The sequence below is a fragment of the Drosophila suzukii genome, chromosome 2R (assembly GCF_043229965.1).
Source record: "Drosophila suzukii chromosome 2R, CBGP_Dsuzu_IsoJpt1.0, whole genome shotgun sequence".
Taxonomy (NCBI): Eukaryota; Metazoa; Arthropoda; class Insecta; order Diptera; family Drosophilidae; genus Drosophila; species Drosophila suzukii.
The window spans coordinates 11387351-11414643 of NC_092081.1; the positions used below are offsets into that span (position 1 = coordinate 11387351).

General features: G+C 39.1%; 3 protein-coding genes across 6 annotated transcripts in view; 2 read left to right on the plus strand and 1 right to left on the minus strand.

Annotated features, from left to right (window-relative positions):
- ths (thisbe) overlaps positions 1–27293 on the plus strand; it is a 63913-nt gene that overhangs the window by 16866 nt on the left and 19754 nt on the right. For 3 of the 4 annotated variants that reach the window (XM_017074410.4, XM_017074407.4, XM_017074408.4), the window contains 2 exons: positions 42–87; positions 24496–24619. In XM_017074410.4, coding sequence (XP_016929899.3) covers positions 42–87; positions 24496–24619 — 170 coding nt within the window. Of the gene's footprint in view, positions 1–41; positions 88–21546; positions 22091–24495; positions 24620–27293 lie in introns of those variants that run through there. The other variant, XM_017074411.4, reaches the window with a different exon arrangement.
- LOC108009778 (uncharacterized) lies at positions 8123–8803 on the plus strand. The gene is made up of 3 exons (XM_017074414.4): positions 8123–8430; positions 8494–8596; positions 8648–8803. Exons 1-3 carry the CDS (start codon positions 8182–8184, stop codon positions 8767–8769), a joined length of 474 nt encoding a protein of 157 aa, XP_016929903.2. The 5' UTR covers positions 8123–8181; the 3' UTR covers positions 8770–8803.
- Positions 18737–20614, minus strand: Ir48c (Ionotropic receptor 48c). Its single transcript, XM_017071882.3, has one exon. The coding sequence runs from the start codon at positions 20612–20614 to the stop codon at positions 18929–18931; it is 1686 nt and encodes a 561-aa protein (XP_016927371.3). The 3' UTR covers positions 18737–18928.

A 27293-nucleotide genomic window follows, 5' to 3' on the forward strand; every position in this document is an offset into this window, starting at 1 on the left:
TCGAATTCCATTTGTATCTAAGCACATCTATTTATTTTCAGGTTACCACAGCTTACGGTCTATGCCAAGATTATTTACCTCCTGATGGTGAGTAAAAACCCGCTTTGAATTCTTTAAAGATGATGAATCGGAACCCCTAGAATCCTTGACTCTCCGAACAGTTCATCACACTCGTCCATTCAATGCAACAGTTTTGATAAACATATTTAGACATTTACACCGCAAGCGGGAACTCAAATATTGGCATCGAGTGCCCTTCAGGGCGAATATTGACGCGTGTGCAAAAATTCGATAATACTATCAAATGTTGTATCAAGTTATATCATCGAGAGAGCAACAAACTTGCCCAAAGCCAAACCAAGCCCATATTGAAGGGGGGAGACACCGATTCCGAAACTATGCCAATTATTTTATCAAAAGGGAATTTCCCTGAAAATCACGGCCCAATATCGTTCGTCTGCCGTTATCAAGTGCGATTGGGCAAATATTTGCCAAAAATAAAATAAAATAATAACAATAAGCGAGCAACTACAATGGAAATGTCGAGTGAATACTTATAAAAATGCCAACAGCCGAACGCTAATTAAATTATACTGTTCTCCGTTTCTTACACGTTTTCTCCCAGCCATTTGTGGTTGTTGTTACCTTAACACTTTTAATTTATTTGGCAATCAATTTGAAGTATGGCCCGGGGGCCAAGAAGTCGGCGGGACGTCGGATGTCCCCATGTCTGGCTGGTTGTTAATGTGCCGAAATAAATAACTGGAATATCTGGCATTCCTCGGGCGTGAAGCAAACTGGGCGACGTCTTCGCCAAGTTCCGTTTACAGCGATTTTTCATGAACCCACCAATGTTTACAGCAAGTATTTGCTTATTTGTTCTAAATGAACAACAAAATAATTTTGGCATGAGTTGGCTTGAGGCTGAGTCTTTTAAGTTGATTGAATGGTTGAACGCTTCGTGTATTTTTTATTGTACCGCTCAGGTATTCCTCATGCCCTAGGCATCCGCCACTGTCTGAAACTCTTCATGAGTTCGAATATGCAAATTATGACCCGGTGTGATTATTTTTGGCAATACTCAATATGCGAAAAATTCCACTAGCAATTAAGGCGGATGTGAAGATGGTCGAAAGGGAGCTGATTGAAACTGTGCTAAATGGTTTATTACACATTTAAAATTTCACTTTTGTAAAGGGATTTTTAATTTACAACAAGAACGGAAACATTTATTTTCTTTACTTGCACAAATAAAAAACTTATCTACTCACTTCAAGGCACCTATTAAATCTAAAACTCACAAGACTTCACTAGTTTATAGACATAAATTTCTTCGTAAATCACACTTTTATGGTGCAGTATATATTTCAACCTTGACTTTTCCGGCCCAGTGCACTCGAAGTACTCCGATGTGGCGAGGTTTGAAGCCTTCTATATAGGTCTAGGGTGGCCCGAATTTAATATATCTAATGCAATCGGATTGCCCAGGGGTTAATATATATTTACTGCGGAATCGCCGATGATGGCAATGGACGTGTGCCGAGCAAATAAATGAGCAATCAAGGGCCCAAATTAGCGGCACTTTATATGGTAGCTTAACATGGGGCTTTTGATAGCGTCGATTTTGATTGGCGCCAGGTAAGAATTTGCCGTTTGGATAGGTGACTCGCATTACCATCAAGACTAGACATAGATATCCTGGTGAAAATCCAAGAAAACTCGACTATCTGTGGTGAAATTAAGTTTGGAGTTTACCTTACAACATGAAATTCAACGTTTGTTATCAGTTTTGTTCAGATAAAATTTTTGTATAAGGTCTAGAAATATATTTTTTTGATTCGGGATACCTATAGCCAGAACCTTCTATAATCTTATCACACTATATTTGGTGTCTTTCCCAGAAGAATAATATTTTTGTCTAAGCATTGAAGTTCATCAATGAAAGGCTGATAACATGGGATTTTCACTTTCTGTTTTTGCAGAAGTACCCATTGGGAGTTATTATAGGATCATATCAAATGATTTACAATTTTCTAATTTCCGCCACGATTATTATCGCTAAGTAACTTTATGGTAGGAAAAACCCAGAAAGAAATGGAATCTTTTATTCAAAGAATGTATAATATCATTTCAATATTGACTGGAATTGAACTTGTCAAGGTTTATGTCCACAATTCCATAACTTTGGTTGCATATGTGTATATAGACTCATTTCATCAATGGTTTTATAAGAAGTCGCGAGCCACGTTTATGGATCAATTGGTGATAACTTGGGTCTACCACCTCCGTTCTTCCCCAGCTCTGGCTCTTGTTTTATTGGTAAGTTTAACCGTTGTTGGGGTATTATTGGGTGCTGTTTAATTTCTTTTTTCTTGTTGCATAGCCCCAAAACAGCGACGCTTATCAGGAAATTATTTCAAAACCTTAATTGAATTGTCAATAGATGGGGAGGCATAACCGTTTTTGGTGTCTCGGGCCTGTGGCAACAGGTGATAGCAGAGAAGGAAAGGTGTACGTAAGATATACACCCCAGAACATATACTTCTTGGTATTGCCTCTATAAATACCAAGAGCTAAGTGTATGTAAGTCGGTCTCTAATTGCATTTGCCAGATAAGACTTTCATGGCGGGTCGAATTTGGTCGGCTTTCTCGATATGGAAATCCATCCATGGCACAAGCCACCTCAAGGCCATCATAATATCTAAACTTGTTATTGTTATTCTCGATATCGGGGGTGATTAACTTGATCGGCATTGTTTTGGTCAACAGCGGAAAGTTTCGCCTCGCGTTTCAAAAACGTGAATTGCGATAGGAGAGTGCAAATAAAACGTGTTTACCGCAATCACTTTAACTGACATTGATAAATCGGGCTACCTTAAGAATGCCACAAACTTTGGTGGTATCGGGTTGAATGATAGTTCTCATAGGGAATTGTGAATCGCCAACGTTTGGAGGTTACCAAAAGGTTAAAATAGTTTTCCTATAATCGTAATATATTAAATTATTGTTATTATATTTGGAGTCGAATGTTTTTTACCACTAATAAATAGATGCCAAAACAAAGATTAATTCCACAATCCAATTGCCCGTCCTGAAACGTGGAAATATTATGCTGACCCAGACGAATGCCCAGACAACTTTGAGATACGAAACGTGGTCAAGAGGTCTGAACTATCTGGACATAATTTGATATGATATGAACATGATATGATGCCGCCGTCAAGTCGTAAATTAAGTTTGGTTTCTTCGAAAAAGGGCGGAGTTAAGACCCCTTGACATTGTCAATGATTTTGATTTATGCTCCCTGGCAAAACATTCGATTGTGGTATCGATTTGGTCTTCAGCCTTAAAAGGCTTTTGTTGTAAAATACTTTTCCGACTTTCACGCCACGATTTCCGCTTTCGGAGTGAAGTCCTCCTTTTATTTCTCCAATCAGCCGCTGTTTACTTTGCTAATGTCTGGGAAAATAATGCAGTTTTCCTCGGGATAAAACGTTTGTCTGAATAGCTTGCTAATTGATATCCTACAGAAAGACATCCCCTGTTTTAATTGTCCAGAAATCTGTGTTCTTGCCTTGAGGGTGTAAAAACAATCGCTGCTCGCCTATCCTTTGCTATCATATCTTTAAAATGTTATAAATACCACCAGTAATTTGCCAATCGCACACCTTATATAAATTTAATTCCGTTGCACTTGGCCAGGCATGTGCTTCGGTTTCTTATCGATGTTCTAGTCTTAAACTCCAGAAAATATCATCTGAATAGGTGCAAAAAAAATCAAGTTAACACAAGGACAACTTAGGGACATGATGCTTAAACCCTTACATAAGCGTATTGTTTTGTTACCAATTAGTCTTTCGACCAATTAAAATAAATGGCAACTTAAGACAGCCTTTTTACTGCGCAGATGTTTTGCAGGGCATTCGCTTGTTATTACTTTGAATAACAAATTGGTCTGGCGAATATTTGCCTTTTTTATGTAAATATTATTGTCGCACTCGAAATTGATGGGGCACAGTGGGCCAAGATAGTTGGTAGCAGACCAAGGAGTACCTCTACTCGGCCAAACAATATAATTTATACATTTATAAATGCAGAACAAACACATTAGATTTATGAATTGGGCAATGTCAGTCAGGAATTTTATCAAGTCCACTGGAAGAATTTTTTTTAAATCAGGATCTGAGTGGACAAACAAATTTTCTTATTTATTTATTATTATTATTTTTATTTATTTATTTTCTTATTTAGTATATAAATTATAGAATTTTATTAAACTGGCTTATGCCAAAATTTTTTTAGAATTAATTTTTATTGAACGGGAACTGCGTTTAAGGCAATTAGAGTATAAGTATAAAGTATACGTTTATTGTTTATTTTAAAAAAATGTTCAGCTGCTTACTTTCTATAAATGTTGTATTTTAAATTAAAAAAATAAATATTAAATTGGAAGTCGTTTCTGTGCGCTTTTTTAAAAAAAGGCATCCGAAAATACTTTCTTTTTATTAAAAGGCGCAAAGAACTAATGTCTCCCAAAAATATAACAATATACTGCGTTTGAAAGATATTTGTAATCATTTTTAATTTCATAATATTTTTTGCAGCACCTGTTATCAAATTTCCAAGAATATTATTTTCTTAAAATAAAAAAATTTTTTAAATATTTTTTTTGGCTACTTCTTAAGTCTAATGTTCACATTGCTGTGTTTGGAGGATAACCACCCACCCACTTGCCATCCCCCACTTACCACCCACCACCCACCGCCAGCCACCCACCTTTCCCCACCTGATAGCAGCCGCAGCAGACGAAACTCCGCAATCTTATCGGACCTGCTCTTATTGATTAATATAAAGATACTGACAGCCCAATAGTCGCACTGCTGGCGGGTGTGGGTATGGGTATCTGTACCTGTATCTGTATCTGTATCTAAATGGGGAAGGCTAAGCACAGACCCTCCGGAGTTCGTGGAGCACCTTTCTCACCTGGCGGCCGGCGCTTCGAACTGACATCTAGAGCAAACAGAAAGACACAATTATTTTTTCATATTATTGTTATTTGTTATAATCGCAGATATGGGGCTCCTTTTGGACTGTCCTATCTGACACGCATTTCTTTGCCTTTGGCGCCCTCACAGTGTCGATAAAGGCGGCATTGAATGAGTGACAGTGCACTGAGCGAAATTCCACGGCCAGGGTTTGGGTTTGTCTGGCCCCAGCTATTTGCGCACTTAGATAAGCGTCTTTTTGGCAGCACATCAAAAGTGATAATCGATTGGTTTTCAGGTGGTTTTTGTTTGCTGCTGTAGCGTTTAGGAAGCTTTTGTTTCTTGCGGGCAGTTTTTATGGGGCGGAATTATCGCGAAACGGAAATATAATGGCTTCTGTTCAATAAAGGGGATATCGGTAATTATTCTTAATACTCGTAAATGTGCGTTTGGAACTTTGTGTTGAAATGGTCTGTTAACGGCCTTATCAACTCAATATACTTCTTGCGAATTGGTTTCAAAAGGTTTTTTAAAGCAGTAAAATAAAAATGGAATGTGGCCAAACGATTTATTATAATTAAAATGTGGAAAATGCTTTAAAGGCATATATTTTGTATTATCTTGATTTATAGGTCATTTTTTGTTTTTTATAAGCCATTTTTATTAGTTTCGGGCTACCAATAAGTGAGCTTAAAATTGGTAACGCCTGCAGCTTTATAAAATGGGACTCCCCGTGATCACTTTTTCTGTTGTGCAACCCACCCAGGCACTCCCACCTGTCTTTGCCATACATTATGTCAACCGCAAGTGACCCACTTGTAGATCCCCTGACTCCGCCTATTTTACTGTCTTCCAACTCACAAAAGCCCCACAGGAACCAGAGTTTTATTTTTGGGTTATATGCACAGACAACTCTCCCTTTCTGACTGCCCTTTATCACAATCCAAACTTCCGCTCAGTGTATCCCCGCCCCCATTTTTATGGGGCGTTCTGAGGGCAGTTGAGCGCCAGGCGGCCTTTTTGTGATTGTGATTGTGCTGACAACAGAACCAGGGAACGAAAGACAGCCGACGAGCTGTTTATGATGATGATTTCTGCCATATTCCATATGCCACATGCCATATCCATGCGTTACAAGTTACCATGATTTAGATGTTTTGGCTACGTCTGGGCTGGAAAACGGTTATAAACACCACTATTTGAGCTGCATAATTACTGCCTGTTGTTTATTTCCTGTAAGATGCAAGGCGAAGCCCACGGAGAACCCTCTTCATCGTCTCAAGACAAACAGAAAATAGGTCTATTCATGGGGGCTTATAAAGCTGTTCCGTTATTGCAAAACGCATTTTGTCTTATCAGTGAGGCAACTGTTGGCTAAAGAACCCAAAAGGCTCTCGGAATATTCCACATTGCGAAGCATATATTTGTCTATCAACAGATACAAAAGACTGGAACTCATTTATGGAACTTGTGACTCATTTTTGTATCCATGGGTCGAAAATATTTAACATTCCGTTGTCCAAAAACACCACTAAGAAATAGGGAATTTCCATTGCCTTTCGATGGCTTAAGTTCTTAATTCGAAAGGGCTTATAAAAGGTAATGAGGTCTTAATTGGGGTCTTAAATCTAAATATTTATTCCTAAGGGATTCCAAATATATACTTCCAAAAATTCCACAATGGTAAGGGATAAATATATTTTTTAAATGCTATAGATCACGAGATAATATTATATATACATGGCATATATAGATTAATTTAATAGACATTAAATATTTTGTTATACAAGCCCCAACATTTTATAAGCGTTACCCCAAAATACCTAACCATTAATACTGGGTATAATGACTTCGATCATTGTTTGTGATTTCGCAACAGTCGTATTTTGTTGGCGCAACTTACCGACACGAGAATCAAATCAATTAGTACGCTTGTCAAATACTGTGTTATATTTTGGATTACCAACTGAAGCAACATTTTTGGCGATATCGATAAAACGATAACAAGCAACGCGTGGCTGGCTCAACTGTACTTAATGGCACTTCAACCTTGTGTTTCTATATTTTACTTCAGATAAAAAATTCAAATTTAGGGTAAATAAATAGATAATTCCAAACTTGACCACATTTTACATATGGCAACTGATGCTATTTTTGTTTATTTCCGTTGCAGGGGAATTAAAAACCGATCGGTTTGGATTAAACTTAATCCAAATGACCATCGGTCTATTTTAGTGCCTTGGTACCAAAAAAGAAAAGCGATTGCCAAAGTTAGTTATCGATGTGACTTAGGTCAGTCACATGTGTTAACTATGGCTGGAGAACAGTCGCGTACAATAAGCTAGGACAGTGCAGCCTCGATAAGCTGAACTTTAGGCTGTGATTACAGAGCTCAATTAAAATACCTACCCGATAGATGGCCTGAAGTACTGGTACTCGAGTCCCCCACTCGATCGCACATTTTGCAGTGCCGAATACCCTTATCGATCCATCTAGGCGAACGACCTTACCTCGGGGTCTTGACTCCGCACCCTCGTTATGCAAGTCCCTGCCCGACTTTGGCCAAATATTTTAGCCATGACTAGGCGAGAGGGCCTGGAATGTTAACTGCTATCTGTTATCAGCCATTTGCGTCGCTTCCGCGTCACTTGATTGATCAAAGAATGTTCAGGCAGCAAACCCTTTTTGCGTTGTAAACCGAAACTTGGGGATCTGAGGGCCCGACACTCGAGAGCCCCGGGACTGATGTTACGTCTGATTCGGAGCTGATAAAATGCCAAGGCGTTTATTGTATTTGACTTGATTTGTTTGGCATTGTCTTTGTCTATGTAATTGCTGTCTACAGAACTAGAATTCTCGGAACTGTCCAATGGCCAAATACTAGAGACGAGTGTGTAGGATTACGGGCTACCACTAACTGTAATTTCAGTTAGCTGAACAACTCTCCACAGACAGGTGATTCAGAGTCGAATGGACTTTTGGACTCCGGGTCCAAGTTATTTTAGCTGGGACTTTACAAAAATGGGTCTGAAATGGAAAGAATACAAGTTACAATTGGCATCAATATATGTTTAGTTAAAATCTACAATCCGATACCAATATAAGCCTACATATGTTCTTAAAAATAGAAAAAAGTCAAGTATTCAAATCAAGAGCTCCGGCATTATCCTTCAGTTTTGATTATTTGGAACCAGTATGCGTTTGCAAAAATTCCTGTGTTGCATGCCCTTGAAATATGGCGTGATTTCGGCGGGCGTTACATTCGGCTTTGTGGACTTTATCATAGGCTGCGTTGGGTGGCATATGATTGTCACAAATGAATATCCGAACTATGCCGTCGAGTTTTTTAGGACCATGGACACCCAAATCTGTGTGGCTGGATTTTCGACAGTTGCATGGTTGTTGATGACCAATAATATCCTTCTGATCTATGCTACGATTTACGTGAGTCAAAAGTGTCGTTCGAAACTAGAAACAAAATCATTCTTATGATTCATCTGTAAATAGAATAAGCTTCTGTTTGTTGGAACCTGGCTGTTGATAAACTATTTGGTGTTTTTGTGCACTCTCGTCACCGTGTTGTTGGATCCCTTTGCATCCCTCAGAATTGGTAATATGGGTATAGGAAATCTAGCACTATAATGACAGAGTTTGTTTTTAGCTTATCTCGGATATTGTTTGATCGTGGTGAAATCCTACTATTCTGAACTTACCGTGGTTGAAGATTCAGAATCTGTGTCCAGCAGAGGTGCATCCGATAGTGAAGATGAATCCAACGCATAACCACTTAAAATCTGACTAAGTTTTTAAAGCTAAAATATATTACATATTTCCTAAAGTGAAATCATTTCTTTAATAAACTATTTGTTGATATCATGTGTTTAGTACATACTATAAACATATGGCTAGAAATGAAAGGGTCTTTTGAAAAAAGGGAAGTCTTGGCATATATTGTTAATTAAAAGTTTAAAAGCTTACATTTTGTATTAAAATCAATTTAAACGGACTTAACCGTTAAAGTTGTGATAGGACTTATTTTATTTATAAAATTTTTTAAATATTTTTATCACCGAACCGATCTTTACAATCCCCCAATATAACTGAGGCTTACTGTGTATTTATCTTCCTCCTTCCTGAAAGGCAAACAGGATTAAGCGATAATGAAACTGCACTTTCCGAAAATGCCGTCAAAAGCCCCGCTTCAGACTCATTAAAAATCCATTAAACTCGATAAAAAGAGAGGGAGATGGAGGCTGCCCCAGAAAGAGAGAGACAGAGAGCGGAATAAGCATTTCTTAATAAGCTTTACACACAAATGTGGAGCACTTGGTGACAGTTCCCGGCCACTTTTTGGGTTCTTTTTTCCTCCAAAAGGGTGAAGTCAACACAGGCCTAAAGAAAAATAAAATAAAAAAGTCAAAAGTCGAGGGCCGGCCACTTAAAAGCTCATTTTGTGAGTGCATTTCGGTGTTGCATATGCAAATAAATCATTCCGTTTCCAATTCGGATTTCGTGCTGCTCATGAGATATGCAAAAAATTAACGAGTAAATGAGCTCTGAAATCGTTTTACCTACAAATGAGCCGAATCAGCGGTGATCACGAGCAGTTTATGGTTGCGCATTCATTAAAAATTAAGCCGTATATTAACGAATAATTCGATTAACTGGTATAACTTTAAGAAAAAATCGAAGGGATTTATAAAAGTAATGTGGCATTTTTATGTGATTAAGCATTAAAAAAGATACATATCTAAAAGCATCTAAACTCGATGAGATACATGCAAATTACGAGGCGTTCATTAACTTTAGTAATTTAAAATCAAATTTTATTTTACCCTTGCATATTACATCTAATAAAATTCTTAAGGTCTTGGAAAAATTGGTATAACATTTTAAAAGCATATTTACTAGATAATGAATAATTCAGTAAATTCATTAGAATCGATTCATAAACTGTTCATTGGAAACAAATCATCACTAGTGACAAATATCTTAAAAAATTTAATTTAAACAGTCATTTCCTTTTACAATATATTTTTTAAGTTTCGAAATGGACGTCAATAGTGAATAATAATTTAAATGTTTATCAAACAACCACTTCCTTTAATAGATCATGACTTCTAGTAAAATAATTCAAAAAAACTATTTACGCTTATAATATACTTTTACATACAATTTGAATAACAAGCATTGTCATAGAGGGGTGACACACATAAATACCAGTTTCCTATCATAATCCTAATCATAGTGATTCAGACTTTAGAGAACCTTAATATCTACCTACCATATACATTTGCAGATGAGCTAAGTGAGTCATATTTTAAATGTTTCGCAAACAACCATTTCCTTCCTACTTACAAGTTCAAACATACATTTCCTTTCCTAGTATATTAACTCGTGTAATTTAAACAAAAATCACTGTTGTAGACGTCAAACAATTAAGAGCATTTAATTTAATAGTGACTCATCGGAATAACCAATACAGCATGTTTGTACTAACATCCAGTTATAATGAGCATGGCTTTAGAGAGCCATAAAACCTATTTACCAGATACAGATACAAATACCAGATACAGTTGCGGCTGGGTTGAATGACACCCTCGAGTGCAGCTCACACACTGTGTCAAACATTTATCAGGCAATCGATAAGGGAAGGAGCTCAGCCGATTCGATGCGATCCGCTCCGCTTCGCTACAAAGTTGGGGATAAAGTTATCAACGATACAAAGCGGTTCGGTTTCACAACTCACAACTTTGTTTAATGATTGGCATAAAATTCACTTTCCGACTGCCTGCCGTGCGTTTTATGCCCTGGATGTGAATCGGAGTCCTAAAAAACCCCGATCCAAGCTGCCGACTTCTACTCTAGAATTTATGCGGTGCCATTAAAGAAGTATCCATAAAACGTTGCGCTTAATTAAAATGCCACGTAACGCGTTTAACCCCAGGATGGCGTTCAAAGTTGAGTTTGCAAATCGCTGGCGGGCAACCTATATTTATGGCTACAAAAATCGGCATCCTTTTTCAGCGCCTAATGAGATTTTCACAAAAGCAAAAATCATAATTTCCACGCGCAACGAAGCGCAACAAATTGCCCTTTTGCCAGGGGGGCGTGGCATTTGCCACAGTTTCAGTCGCGGCTAGTCACACCCATTTCTGGAAAATAAAAGAGGCAAGTAGAGGTGGTTTTCAAGTGGAATGAAATACCCATGTTTAAATATACGAATTAGGCTATGCCTCTAAATATTTATAAATAAATTATATTATTATATTTCTGAAAACTCTCCTTATTTTGACCTTGACCGCTTCTTTGAGTGTCGATTATCACACTATCTGACTGAAAGGGATTTTCATTTTCGTCTGGCATTTATTTTCAGGCAGCTGACAAGAAAATCGTTCACTCTCACTTTTAACTTCACTTTGAAACCGGGAGGTGACAACTTTGATTCGTAGATTAAGTGGCCTTAAACAAAACAAATTTATGGATACTCCTCAAATGTGGAATTTAAAAGTGACGTGTTTAGCCGTAAAAATAAGTGATATTTCTTTCTAGGCATTCCCGTGTTCATCCGCTAAATATAAAGTATACACTATTTGTTTGCCAATGGAATTTGATTTATCATCGTTGACTAGCAAGTATCTGATCGAATGCAGATGGAATTTCATTATTCTATATCAGAGTTTCATATGTCTGAAAGTAAATCTTATCGTGCTGGACAAGCGAAGAAGTCACTCCCATTTTGATTTGTGTTTTGTTTAGTACTCGAGCACCGAATCTGTTTTATAACGGGAAGCGAATTCAGATTAGGAAATCAATCCACTACAAATTGTTGGCCTCGTTCACAACAATTTGACGCCATGATTATCTATTGAATTCCCATGGGCAAACTGGTAAATATTAATAATCCGCCGAGTTGTACCGCTTATGCAATGAGCCGTGGCAATTACAGATTTCCTTGCGATTGCCCGCCCATCCAGGCGTAAGTAATGGAGGGGCGCCGCAAAATTTGATACCCGAATGTATCATTAAAATCTGAAATTTTCTGCACATTAAACAAGCCACGAGATACTGTAGTATCTGTGGCTTTCGGGGCCCTATCTGTCTGTGTCCGCATATCAATTTCACCCCAGGACACTCTGCACCCCAGGAGCTTGATATCTCGGCGGACGGAGCTTGTGTCTTGAACCCTTTCGTCGCATAAGGCAACATAATTCGCTTCCGTTTGCCAATCCAAATAAGAAAAAAAGCCAAGAAGAAACGCATAAGGATAAGTGCACTGCGAAGAATTAGTGGAATGAAAGTACTCATTCTTCTCTAGATATTTCGATATTCAGATTTCCAAGGATCAAAAAAAGGTTTTCTGTTTACAAAATACTTAAAATCCTATGTGCATACATGCGCTAAGTTCCATTGATTTAATTTCTTACAGAATAAGGATAATCTTAAAAATTAGGCATACCTAAATTTTTAAAGAAATTCATTTATATAGCCAGAATATCCTTATAAATTTAAACTATACAAAAAATGGAGTCGTAAAAAAATATTGAATTGAAACTTGGATATGATTAAGGAAACTACACTTTTATACAAATAACTTTAAGGATCTGAATATTTAAAAAAACTTTTTGTTTCAGATGATCTTATTTAATATCATTATAATTTTTGTAGAGTTTTGACTTATATTTCTTTCCTGTTTTTGATTTCAGTGCAGTAGAAGTAGCAGGGAGGATTGCCAGTCCTTCGACAGCTTCCTTTTGCGGTTCCCCCGCCGCCCTGGCCCCCCTCCCCTGCATTTGTGTGTCAGTTGCCAGTTTCGCGTCTTTCCGCTTCCGCTTTTACGTGCCACTGACGTCGGCGACTCGACCCAAAGCGACCCCATAAATCCGCTCACTGTTTGTCTTAGATCGTCCCACTCCCATTTCCCATTTCCCATTTCCCTCCTCGTAACTTTCCTCGTCGCCAGCTATCCTACACATATTTATTTTCCTTTTAAATGTGTTTTTTGTTGATTTTATTGCATCGCCCTGGCAGTTCAATGAACGCATTTGCCGGCGCCATTTGCCAAGTCATCCCCAGCCCCACCCCCCTTTTTTTATATGGCTCCTGCTATGGCCAAAATAAAAAAAAAATACCCTCCTTGGCACGTTGTTTTTCTTAAATTTCAAATATTCCAACATATTACATTCTCATACTCGTCGGAGGCACGCAAACATTTTGGCGCACATTTCCGCAGGAAAATGGCAGCCGAAATGCCAAAAGGCCAGCGGACCAGGTGGCAAAGGTGGGTGGGTGGCGAAAGTGGGTGCTTTCTAAGGGGGTGGGGCGACCTTTTACAGCATGTTCATGCCGTTTGACATGCAACTTGGGGCGCAGTGGGGTCGGCGGCAGGGGAGAGCTATGGCTAGACTCATTACGCAAAAGGGGGCGATTTTTTGAGGCAACCAACAGTGGCACAACTTATTGGTCCAATCATAAAAAATATAAAATTTAATATACTTTGAAGAATTGAACATGTTAAACATGTTTTGAGCATCTAAGAAATCCAAAAAGTGTATATAGTAAAAAATGTCTTATAAAATATTTATTGTCCTTAAAAAATTACATTCCCTTTTAAAGAACATTAAATAAAAAATATTTTGAAGAGCTAAGGCTGCATAAAATATAAGATATGTATAAAAATCTTTTATAAAAGATTAAATGTACTTTTAAAACCCACACCCCCTTCTCAAGGCTTTCTCATCCATATTTAAATATTTTAAAATTCCTTGCACTTTCTTTTCCAGTAGTTATGGCTAAATGACCCACTGTTCGAACTTCGGACATTTTCCCCTTTCACCGGACTCGTCCATTATGTTATTACATTTACTACAATAACCAAATTACAGGTCTGTCGAGGGGCAGGCACTTCCGTTCTATTGATTACATTTGCATTTTGATTAACAAATGATTCGACCCCTGGTCGAATAGCCATTTGGATGTTATCCCCATGTTGGGGGCGCTATTCACTGGCATTCGAAATGCTTTGGGGCAAGTGTTTAGATTTGCTTTAATCACCTTTATTACTTGTCAAACACGATTCGCCCGCAGGCCACATTTTCCGCACTGGCGGAGTGTGTGGGCTGGATATTTTGTTGGCTTTGCGGTTTTTTGTTTACATGTTTGGGAACAGCAAATGTGTGTAAAACTCAATACGCTTTCGGCTTTTGCGGTAAGGTCCCGAAAAACAAACTCGATACGGACGACACGTGCCTTAAATGGAAACTAAAACTAAAACCGAAACCAAAACCGAAAACAAGGAAACCACAAGATCCTGTCCAGATACAAAGGCACGATCGTAAACCAATCTGGAAGGGAATCTATTAATGCTCATTAGACTGCCCCAAAAGCCAAAAATAACCAGGAAACCCGGGCGATAAGGAAGGTGTCCGCCCGTCGAATGCAAGGTGAATATACGATCCGATAGCAAAGTCCGCCGTAGAAAGGCGGATGCCACCGGAGACGATACGATAGTGCCGGTGTCATGGGATCTTTGGCGAGGAATTTCGCCGCGATTTATTTACGATTTATTTTGATTTCGCTATTCGGGCCAATCTTTATGAGGCTTCTACTATAAGGATCATAAATATTCGCATGGTCAGATATTTGCACGTCATCTTCGTTCAGACGGGGTGTGAACTGCTTTAGGGGTGTGTGTGAACGGACTGATTTGCCCCAGTACTCCCCGATCGACTGATAAGACCTGGTACTCCGAAATACTGCACGGTCATCTAACAGTAATTGAATCACTTCATTCGATTTACTTTTAAAGGACTTTTGGAGGTTAGAGATATAGGGCATTGTTGAACTAATGACCATTAATTATATGAAGTATTCTTATTACCATACTGATAGTTCGGAAAGTTCCTTACCATACTATCCCACTTATAAGAACTTTCTTGAAAGTTTTATATTCCATATTCGTTTTCCAAGTAAACCTAATTACCCTTCATGGCGAAATAATTACTTGTAGTAACTAGAAATTATTGTTTAGCTGAAGGTCTTCCACCCCATCAATCTTATTGAGCCTTCCCAAAAAACAACTTTCACCTGCGCCAACTGTCAGAGATTTCCTTATAACTTTTGGCCACACGATACCCCCAAGCGTGACTCATTTCCCAGGCATTTTCGCATTTTCACCTGGCCAAATGGAGGCTCGCCAAAAAGCCAAATGGCCAACAAGCGCGTGGACACGAAGTTTAATCGTAATCAGTCATTGATATTGATTGAGCGATACCGTGCCCCGCCGAACACCACCCACCGCTAGAAACCCCCCGCCCACGATGATTGACAGTAAATAGCGGCGCTAAGTGTGCGAGGGAGAGGGGCGATTAGAGGGAGCTGGTCAGCAGTTGGCCACAAAGTTCAAGTGGGGCCATCTCGGGGCTGCCAACTCGTTCCACAGCCACATGGGGCTGTCAACACGATAATCAACTGCAAATATTTATTTTGCATTGCACAGTTTCAGCCAAAATTAATTGAGTTGCAACATTAAGAAAAATGCATTTCCGGCTTGGAATTTAAATTGTTTATTAATTATACCCATGGAGGAAACACTTTAATGCAAACTTTTAACCACTAAAAAATATATTTCAAATTACCCAAATCAGCATATTCTGGCATTTTATTTTTCTTGAGAATGTCAACACATACATAAGCAATGCAAATTATTAATTTTTATGTCGACTATTTTCCAGTTTTGATAGAAAATATTTCTATTGTAATTTTTATTATTTTAAATAAAACCTAATCACAATGAATTATGATAGATATACCCACATTGATTTTGCAACCCTGTTACCACGGTTTTGATATCCCAACTAAATTAATCAAATCTCTCTCCAAATAGTGAAACCGAACGAAACGTAACAAAACAATTTGTTAGCCAAAACGGCTAATTAAATTGTTAAGTTTATTAAGCGGCATAGACGGTTGTCACGCCGGTGTCAAAAAGGCCAAACGGTAAACGGCGAAGAAACCGAAAAAAAACAAATGCCAAAAATGCTTTTGGCCGGGCCTTGAGTTGGCTATGGGTTTTGGCCAAAACAGCAGCCTGGCTCACTCGAAGCCATTAGGCAGACAATAAGCTGCGTCTTTTTAAATGCCTGTCTTTGGCAGGTTCTCGGCGACCGGCGACCGGCGCATGCAATTAAAGCCAAGCCGAGTAGTTGGCCAAGAGGCTGAAATGGCCACCCACGCCGCCGGCCGGCCAATTAGTTTGATGAGCGTTTTCGGCTGCCGTTGACGGCAAATGGGCAGAGCAAAAAATTAATTAGCTTTTTGCGGTATCCGCTTAATTGGACAAAAAAACGCTGCCGGCCAGCCCTGCGAAAAAGTTGCCAAAATAAAGATTGATTTGAGTTTGGGTATTGTTTTGACATTAGCGTGACCTCGACAGGGTCATCGTTTACCTTTTTATCTATAAAACACAAAGGCCTTTACCAACAAAGCCACGAAAACCCTTAAAAATAAATTTAATAATGTACAACTAATGTAATTATTTAATTATAATTAAGTATAAAAGATAAGAAATAAATTTAATGTTATATCAATGTTTAATACGACCAATAGAAATCACTTTTTTGCCCTCCATACACAGATAACGCAAATAAAAAATTCCAAACCACTATCTAGACCCATTCAATGGGTCCAAGGGCAATGTAGAAAAAAATCCCCTCCTTGAATTTTCCATACAATTTCCCAAAAAACAAAAATCTCATTGATCTCAAGAGCCCAGCGATACAATCATCACATAATACCGATTAATTTGGCTCTATTGAGTAGGTGCAAAACACATCCCAACAATCTCGATGACAACCAAGTCTGGGAACATTTATTTGGCTAATGAACAGCCCTCGGCAATCAGTTATCACTTGACAACTTAACATAACATATTTCGAGTTGCTTGTAAGCGAATCTAATCGGTGGCAATTTTCGTGGCACATTCCTTGTGACGTCACAGCGATAGCAATCCGGCAATCTGTTCTGGCCAATATGTTCACGAAACTACTTCTAGCCGTAATATAGGAGCACATGTACTACGACTCCTGGCAGTTGGCAACAGCCCTGATAACTGTGCCGGGGTAAAAGTGAAAAATAATTGCTTACGATTTTATAAGGGGGGCCTGAGCTTTTGGATCGGTCCCATCCAAAGCTGATTCATGGTGAATAATCAAATTGCAGGCACCAAAATATTCAGGGAATAACCTTTGGACTGTACAAAAGATATGGCCTGATTGAAGGGGAATGCAGAAAACAACTTACCGCCTAATCCCACTTAAGGTTTCTGTTATTTTCGCTTCACATTTGAGAAGTGCAATTATCTTTTGAGTACTGAACGTGACTGGGGAAATTGAAATGTCATTTTACTTTTATACTAGTTAGCAGCTGCAACCCCCAGTTTAGAGAAATAATCCTTACTGACTGACCACATGTTCACTTTTAGTAGAGTGATACTATTTATAAAAGTAAGTCTATTTAAAAAGCAATTTACTAGATTCGAACTTCTAAGTTAACTACAGAATGAATGGGGTCCTGCTTAGATTATCCGTTAATTGAAAAATGGAAACAGCAACTGTTTAAGTTGGATTTTATTTGGTTTTTGTAAGCCTGCCATATCAATTGTTCTATAAGTGATTACCCTCGCCTATTGAGCTAGCCCAAAATAATCCTTTTAAACCATCGTATTATTTGGTATTTCACACCCCTTCAATCAATGTTCAATCTATCTTACTGTCATATACCTAATTTCGCCAGACTTTAATGAGCTTAAAGTGCCTACCAGTAGGGCAATCCAATCCAATCGAATCCAATTCAATTCAATCCAATCCGTGTCTGTGCCAAAGTGCGTCAGCAATCCACAGGCGAGCCAAGTGGCTGTCATTGGTCGTCATCGGCAGGCGTCAAATATCAGACATCAGCTCGTCCACATCGAACATCGATACTGACAATGGCCCATTATCATCGGCGGATTACAAGGACGACAAAAGAGCGAGGAGCGGACTGCTCACGGTGCACAAATCGCCATTGTCTTGCCAGACAAAGGGAATCACAAGGAGCAGAGGCACCTCCCCATCCATATCCACATTTAGGTCCTCGTCCATGTCCACGTCCATGTCCATGTCCAAGTCCATGAATCGATTGTCAGTGGACCGCGCCCCCTTCTTGTACTTCGCTTCCTTTCCGGGAGCCATTGTCAATCAATGTTCAATCAACTGCTGCATTTTTGGTAACTTCCGCTGGGAGAAGTGGAGTAATGCCACCCAATTGACACACTTCTTAGGCACTTGAAAAAAAAGTCTAGGATAATAGTCCTTTTTTTTCAAAAACCAACTCTCTTAAAGATATTTTTTTGTTTATTATTTTCATACATGTTGAGAGTGTAAAGTTTAATTTAAAAATTTAAAAAAATGTTTAATATCATAAAAACAAGAAGAACAAAGTTGAACCAACAAATGAATGACAAAAATGAGAGGTTAAATGGATAGGATTCAATACCATAAACAATCTCCTAAGATTTTTCGTATTTGGTTTGTTATATTCAAACAACTTGTAAGTTTATTCAAGAGTTGATATTAAATTTTTTAAAACTTGTTCAAGTTAGCACTTTGAAAGCAAAAAAAAATATTTTAAGCATATAAATAGGTGTCCAATAAATTATTAACCAAGCAGAAAATAGTTTATAAATCCCTTTTAAAACTGTTGTTAATTTTTTCCGAGTGTCCTGGCAACGGATGTCGCATGCGGGTCCTCATTCTGTTCGCATATTGTGACCCTAATCGCTTTAAATAGTGATACACTTAGGGGTGGTTCCGCTTTATTGCGTGGGTGTTAACCGTTTTATGGCCAGCCGGAACTATTGCCATTCCCGTGATTGTGATTGAGATTGAGATGGAGAGTGGTCCCATTAGACGAGCAGCTCGCCCAGGAAACAGATTCCGGCGAGGGCGTTTCCGCCGCCCAAAACCATGGCAGCCATCGCAATATCCCCGAGTCGCAGGGGTTCGATAGTTTGTGTTTGGGTGGGAAAGAAGTGCAGGAAACCAGCTCTTATGGCCAACTCGTGGACATCATCCATCAGTTTATGCTGCAGGTCAGTTTCGAACAATCGTTGTACATGATCATTGTAGTAACTCTCCAGCACCCAGTTTTGTCGAATGACCTGAACAGCCCAGGTGTAGCCCACAGGATTGGCTAACTTTTTCATCCTGTGCCTTCGCAGGAATTTCTGCTGATATAGGTAGAAATCCATTCTGTCTTCCGAGTCCACATAGGCGTAGTTTGTATCTAGTGCATCTCTTTTCTCCTTGTGCAGGGACTCTTCTACCAGAAGAAATCTCTCCCTCAGTTCCTCTGAACTTCCGTAGACTGAATTTGGTCCAATATTATGCTTTTGCAGCAGTATATTCACATTGGCTGCCTTCAAGTCAGCCAAGTTTTCTATGGGCCTCTGGTATAGTTTGGTGGTCAGCATCATAGAGAGCAGGGCCACATATAAATTGGACAAAACAAAACCAATGACAAAAAGCAGGAGCAGTAACATCCATTTGGAACCACTCGAAGACTGCGGCAAAGATAGGGCCCGGTTCAGCAGAGTTTCGATGGCTAGCAGGAGGTACTGACCCACATCCCATTCCTCGAAGTGCCAGCGATGGAGCAAAGAACCCATTGCCGATATATAGACCACCATCATGCCAGTTCCGATCCAGACGTTCGAGTCAAAGGGTCTGAAGAAATAGTAGAACTTATCGATGGGGTTGCCAAATGGCGCCATTATAGCCACACGATTCAAGCGAACGGGCTGACTGGTGGCGTATTTGTAGGTCCTTATAAAGATACTGCCACAGGCATCGATTTCATTATCCCTAACCATCTGCACACATTCTGCTGTGGAGTAACGACGAAGTCCTGGAAAAGGCACCGCTTGAAAAGTGGCATTGAGTTGATCGGCGAATATTTTCAGTATAGTAATTATACTTCCCTTATAGCGATTCGGGGAATTGGGTAGCTCTTCTTCATCCACAAAGCAATGAGGTGGGTCATTAGTCACTAATACTCGCAGGGGATAACCCATTAAATTTCGGTTATTTCTATTCCTCACATACTCAGTTAAGTTAGTAGACTTTATCTCCAGATAAGGATAGGGTTCGATTGTCCGAAGTTGTTCTTGCACATTGTATATTAGAACATGTGGAAAGCCTGCTACCCAGAAAGCTTTACAAATTTCCAAATAGCTTTTGTCATTTCCGGTCTCTTCATCTATGAGCAATATATCGTTGTATTGCCTATCTTTGCGGTACAATCTCAACACCTCCACCGCTTCCAGACTTAAATTCAAATCCTTTTCGAGTTGTATTATTACAATAACTGGTTCGTCGTGATGTGTTTTGAACTCTTCACTTATGTTTTTATGATTCAACAATTTAGGTTGATAGTTATCCAAAGACAGTTCTTCAAGAGTTTTCACTGTAAAACTGAAGTAAACATGCGTTTTTATATTTAGTTTCGTAGTCAACTGTTTAATTATTGTGTCAGGCTTAGACAAAACAAAGCTCAAAAAGATTATAACGAAAATGTTTTCAGGCAGTGACATCTTCAGTGGTTTGTAAGCTAATGAAAGTTCTCTGTTAAAAAGTCACCAATGTATTCTTCAATGGTTAATTCAATTTATTTAACTAATTAGTTGGTTAAACTCATTACGGGCAATCAATTACGAATTTCGGTCTGGGTCAAAGATATGTAATTAAAATTAATTTAAGTAATCAAGCTTTCGTTGTCCAGGCTCAAGAGTTAATTAAGAGTAAAAAGAAATATAGAAAGTTATAATCAATTAATTAATAAGTTTTTATGAATCATAGAAGATATTATCTATTATTTCAAAAATATAGAGGCTTAACTAAGACCTAAGTTTAAATATTGTGCTTAAATAAATACAATTATATGACCTAGAAACATATTTTAAGTTCGAAAAGTGTCAAAAAATTAAAATTATATTTTTAAAACCATCCACAATTCAATTTTGTAATTTCCAAATAAAATTTCCTTAAACGCATTCTAAGAGTCAAGCAGTTAATAGCCATTACCGTCTTTTAACAGCAACCACTGCTTTAACAGCTCGAACCGCGGCCAACAGGTTCGAGCGGCAACAGCTGTTAGCTAACATAGCGTGTTGCAAGCTGCTCTCGGGGCGAATATCGCATGCAATAAGTGTCACAGTGCAGCAGCAATGGCCGCGCTCACACACACACAGGCAGGCACTTTCACAGGGGAGCAGCAACAAATGCGCAAGTTTTCAAACTGCTTTTGATGTTAATGTTGCTGTTGTTGTTGTTGTTGCTGTTGGTGTTGCCGATGTTGCTGCTGCGCCAACTAATGTTGCTGGTTGCGCTGATGTTGCTGCTAATGCTGCTGCTGCTGCTGCTGTTGCTGCTGCTGGCGTCGCTGCTGCTGCTGCTGCTTGTGTGGAAAGGAAGAAAAACACAAAGCCAAAAAATGTCGCACGTTTCGCTTCGGTTTAGTCTCGATAATTCAATCGCCCTGCCAAGACGTCCAACGTCTCGCTACCGTACCGCCCGACATTTTAGCCAACCTTCCGTGCATTACGCGATTTACACACCCCCACATAGGAAAGCAAAAGCGGAAACGTGCCCCCCCGTCAAATTTTGAATAACAAATTTATATTATTTTATTATAATTATTATTATTACTAATTGCAAGCGCAAACGGAAGTACATCGCGTGTGTGTGAATTCGCGTGTGTGCACATGTGTGTGTTTGTTGGCCAGCAATGAGTTTCGATTTCATTTCGATTTGAACGCAGAGATATATCCCAGAATATTGGAGAGCTATCGGTCAAGTGAGGCGATTGTCGATTGGCGATTACACGGGGATTACAACGCCGAAAGTGCCCAATGTCAGCCACATCAATTAACCAGCACGTTATCACCCAGCGACTACGACTCCTCTGAATTTTAGTTTACTGCTCTGTGCCGGCAGTAAATGGGTTAAAATTATGTACATTAATCGCCGAATGAATGTCGAATCAGTTAGAGAGACTGCTGTTTTTTATTGTGAGTATTGCCAATGATCGATGGCCCGGCCAAGTGAAGGTGAAGTGGTGTTATTAGATTATGTTTGTAATGGGTTCGGAAACGATTTGAGAAAGCATAGAATGTGCCACGTTTTTCAGAACCAGATTGATTTAGAATTGTTTGAATATTATAATGGCAGTAAAAAGTTAAATAGGAAGGTGGTTTAAGGAAGCTTTTAGTATTTGGGGATAATGGTTTGAAATAATGTCTTTAAGTTTTCGTCTTTTAAAAGAAGGAATTTTTGAAACACATTTTTACATAAGAGAAGCAGATTTTGGGACTTATTGTTTTTATATTACCACTTAAATCTATAAGGCCTTATACCTATTTCGACTTGGGGTTTATTACACATAAATCCGGCTTCAAATTGAAACATATTATTGCTTGTAATAGATGTTCTTCACTCCAAAGATCTAAGGCCTATGCGAATTTAAGGCCTTAAAATGCCTTCTTTTCAAGTAACCACAAAAATATCTTCAACTAATCAACTCTTCAAAATTAAATTGTGATATGGGAAAGACCCTTAACTTTACAGCGCCACCGGTCCTTGTGCTAGCCACTCGAATGGCAAGGCCCTCGAAATCTATAAAACAATAACTATCAAGGCCTCTCGAGAAAAACCGCAGCCTCAATCACGACTATCGGGCGACAATTTAGCCAAGTTACAAAGAACTTGCGGGCCAAACACTTCCTCAACACGAAACATAAGACCACCAAAACACCCCCGCTAAAAACTCTCCAGTTGGTAGCTTCGAAATCTTATCAAGGCGCACGCTTTGTAATGCTATCGAGCACTTCCTCGCCTCGAATTTATGCCCCGGGTAACCTCGTTTCGATCCCCCGTAACCAATGTGCACGCTTTATTTTCCCAAGCATGGATGCAGAGAGAAAAATTTTAATAAAATAATATTGTATATATATTTCAAAACTTAGGATATGGTGTTTTTAAAATTAGAAAAATATTTAAAGTCAAAACTTTGTACTAAGAAGAACAGTTAGTAAACTAATTATGTTAAATTGATGTTTTTAAATTTTATTTTCTCCAAGTGTAGCTGAAGCTACTCAAGGTGGGTGGCAAGGGGAAGGGGGCGTAGGAGGTTGGGGACCCAAGTAAAATGAAGTGGTAGAAAAAGCCAAGGGCTGCGGGGTTTTCGGCGTGTTAGGGGCAACCAAACGCATTATTTTGTAATTATCGACAGAGTTCTAATAAATAAACCGTAGCAAGGCCCCACACAAAAGAGTTTGGTTATTTTTTCTGGGTTGATGAAATTATGAATGGAGATAAGGTGTGGCATGTGTGAGAGAAGGAGAGTGCCAAAGACACTTTAGAAAAAGTTGTAACCATTATTCATTCAGATTTCACAAACAACACAGAAAGTGTAGCTAGTTAAAAAAAATAAAATAACTGAAGATAGAAAAAACTGAAGTAAACAAAATGTAGCCATCTATAAAGATACAATGCCATTCTGACTTTTACAATTTTCCACTGAGATAGTTGGTCCCATAAATTTGCAAATAAATCTTATGTACATGCAATAAAAACTACGCAAAAATGATCGAAATTGCATGGTCAAAGTCCTCGTAACATTACCGTAAGCCCTGAAGCACCTGACTTCCATATATCGCAAGTAAATCTGGGTTCCAATTGATTTACAACCTGACCTGGCACAATAGCACTACATTCAAGGGGGGTTTGAGTCGAAAAGGGGGTAAACACAAGCGCCGCCCGCTTGGCGAAACAATAAATTCATTAAATCAAAGGCGCGATTATTAATGAATGTAATAAAATACCAAAGAGACAACTAATCAAACATGATAAATCACCCAACAAAAGGGGGCTTTTCGGCGGAGGGGTAAGGGCAGGAAGGTAAAGGCTACCGACATACGCCCCTCCAGGGGCGTAGAAAAGGGGGCCCTCAAAGATGGCAATAGAAGAACAGGCAAACAAACAACATGAAATACTTTTGTGCCTTGTTTGCACAGTGCCGAGGGTATCAAAGTATTTGTCGTGACAACGTGTAAACATTGGTATGCAATTTAGGTTTGATATTTTGTAGTCATTGCCGTTGGTCTCTTTCTGCCGATGGTATCTGATAGATACAATTATTGATGGCACGGTTGGCAGATAGCAAGGCGATAAGGGTGCCATAAATGGGAGAGAAAAGTAAAGAACTCGTTTGGCACATATACGGAAAAAAATATTACAAATTATTATTAAAGGATATAAATTTTAGTAAAAAGGCTAAAAATTCATATAAAGTATTCATTTTTCATAGGTATATCTTAGATATTTCAGGACATAGCCTTGAAGGATATGCAAATTACTAAAACCTCACCCTTATAAATTGTTCTAGATTTCAAACACCATTTTCCTTCTCTTCCAGGTGGTGATTTCAGGTGCATTATGTACAGTAGAAGATTACGTAATAATGTCACAGTGTGCACACAACAAAGCCATACACCTAGCTGCGGAAGGAACAGTCTCAGTGACAGACACTTCACAGATACGTAAGTATTCCAATAAATTTACTACTTAACCCCTTGGTGCCCCTGACACCTCGAGTGCCCCCCTAACTGCAGGTTCTCCTGTTCGGATGTGTTTTTTTGTTTATTGACACGTCTGCAGGAAATGCCTTCACATTGCCATCTAATTTACAATTTTCCACTCTTTCTCCTCGGCCGTGCCCTCGAAAACCTTTCACAAAAATATCTATATATCCCGAAAACAAAACGAAAATATTTCAACAATTTACAGTAGTTTGTAGCTGCTGTTTGTTTGCTTTCGATTTCCATGACAATGGGTTTTCATGGAGGTGGGTGGGGGCATTCCACTTGACTTGTCCAAAAGTCGGTAACAACAATAACAGAAAGTGCTACAATTGTTGAATATTTTTCAGCTTGAGTTATTAATAATGTTGGCAACTGTCATTCAAGCGCGTGACGAAAGCTACTTGAGATGCTGTAACAAAAGATGGAATGCAAATGAAGGCTGGGAAGTAATAACTTTGGGGATTCTTGGAGATGTTATTAGGTACTTTGGAATTTCTTCTTTTATTCAAAAGATTTGAATAATTTTAACTTGGCTTAAAATATTTCCGATTCCTTAAGTTATGCAGAACACATCACCCATATTCTTTCAGTCATTTATTGACTTAACTAAAATAGTTTACTATATTTAAAGCAGCTACTTTAAGCTACAACTCTGCATCTGAAATATACCCATTTCCCACTTTTTTGGGGCAGGCATAAAATGCGTAATTTATTGCAAAAACTGGCAACAAAGCCGCTCACACCAGAGAAGCCAGAAGAAAATCGTAAAAATTTGCTACGCTTTGGGTCAACTTTCACTCGACGCAACACCAACCTTTTATATTTTTTTCGGGTCTGACCATGGCCAATTAGAGCCGCTGCAGCTGCTGCCTGAAAAGGCGAAAAAAAAGAGAGATACAAGGACCAGCACGAGCTACACAGCAGGATAATAGGAAAAGAAAGGCAGGGAAAATGGAGGTTCAGTAGAAGCGGGTAAACTGCTGGAAAATGCAGTGACAACAGGTGCAAAACTATTTTTGTTTGCTGCGAGTGCGCGTGAAAATTTCCAGCTGGCCTGGGTTAGGAATACAACCACTTACGGCCTAATGTGCGAAAAGTTCCTTTGTCAATTTGCACGCCCTCTCAGCGGACGACCCTGAAAACTTCATTCATTTGCATGGCTAAGCTCAGGTAGTAGGGGATTATCCCTAGTTCTGGCCAAAACTAAGCTGCATTCGGGTTTATCCCACTTGTTTGGCTGGGAATTTCCCCCGGCAGATTTACTCCGGTCAGCCGAATCCCAGCTTGGCTCGAAAAAAAATCCAGCCGAAATATGGTAAGGGATGGCTGCTAATGAATCCTGACATCTCAATCAATTTCGTGGGGAAGCGAATCGAAAGGGAGGTGGCACTTTCACCACCCCAAAGAAATTAAGAACGCACACACACACGAAACCACAACATTTTCCCATTTCCCAAAAACAGAAGCGGGCCACACGTCAATAAATCACACGATTTAATTTCAGACCAACATAAGGCGAAAATTGTTGAGGTGGCTTGTGGATTGTGGATTGTCGATTGGGCTGTGTGGCATGATGGCTTCTGGTAGTTTTTCTAGGACCGCAACTGCAACTAGGGAGCGGAGCCATAAAACATTTTATAGCTCATCATGTGCGGTCATAAATTTTGAGAACGCAATCAGTTCTGGCCGTATCCCCTATGGCCGGGCGTCCATTGCACAGGGCTATATGTTCAGGGCGTTGCCCAATCAACACCTAACCCTAACCCTTACCCTGGCCCACGGGATGCAAGTAACAAGTAACGAAACCGTTAATTTCTTGATCAAATGAATCCCAGTTCCAGTCTCTGGCGGCCCTTTTTTGGGACCCCTCTATCCATATTTCATATGAGTGGTCTGCTGGAAGTTTGGATGCTTGTTTGCCTCGTAGTTCATTAAAAGTGTTTAGCATTGTTAAGCATCGTTGAAGGCGGCAGCGCCAGTGATCAACCAGAATCTTTCGAGATCCTATACCTATGATTGCCCAAGTGTCTTCATAATGAGTGCGATATGGTCAAACGAAACCGCTTTGATGGGTGGTATAAAGTAATATTTATTGTATTCTCTTAACAGAAAAAGAGTACGTGTTGTAATGAAGCTTTTATGGGATCTATTATGTTAGATCTACAAGTAAAGCGTAAAGTACCTGTTATAAGGAAGCTTCTATGAGATCTATTATATACGATCTACGAGTAAAGCGTACAATGACTACTTGTCCTACTGATTAAGTGGATTTTAAATCTAACAGTATATTAACGGTTTTTTTTTAAAGCCCTATATCTTAGTTTTCCACTTCTGCCCTAAAAGAGTCATATTCATTCATCTTCTATAGTATTTGACTTACCTCTACCCAAAACCTCTCTTAAACAAATTTGTTAATCCTTTTCCACCTATCTCTGCCCTCACAAACTTGAACCCTATATACCTGGGCTAGTAAGCCCCTGTGACAAGATCTCGCACACAACTTGTTCCCAAAGAAAATCCCTCAATGACTTTGCCGCCTGGCCCTGAGCCCTGAAAACCCAGACCCGCGACGAGACCCAGACGAAGAGGTGCTAATAATGTGGGAAATATTTAGCACCATCATTACAAACAT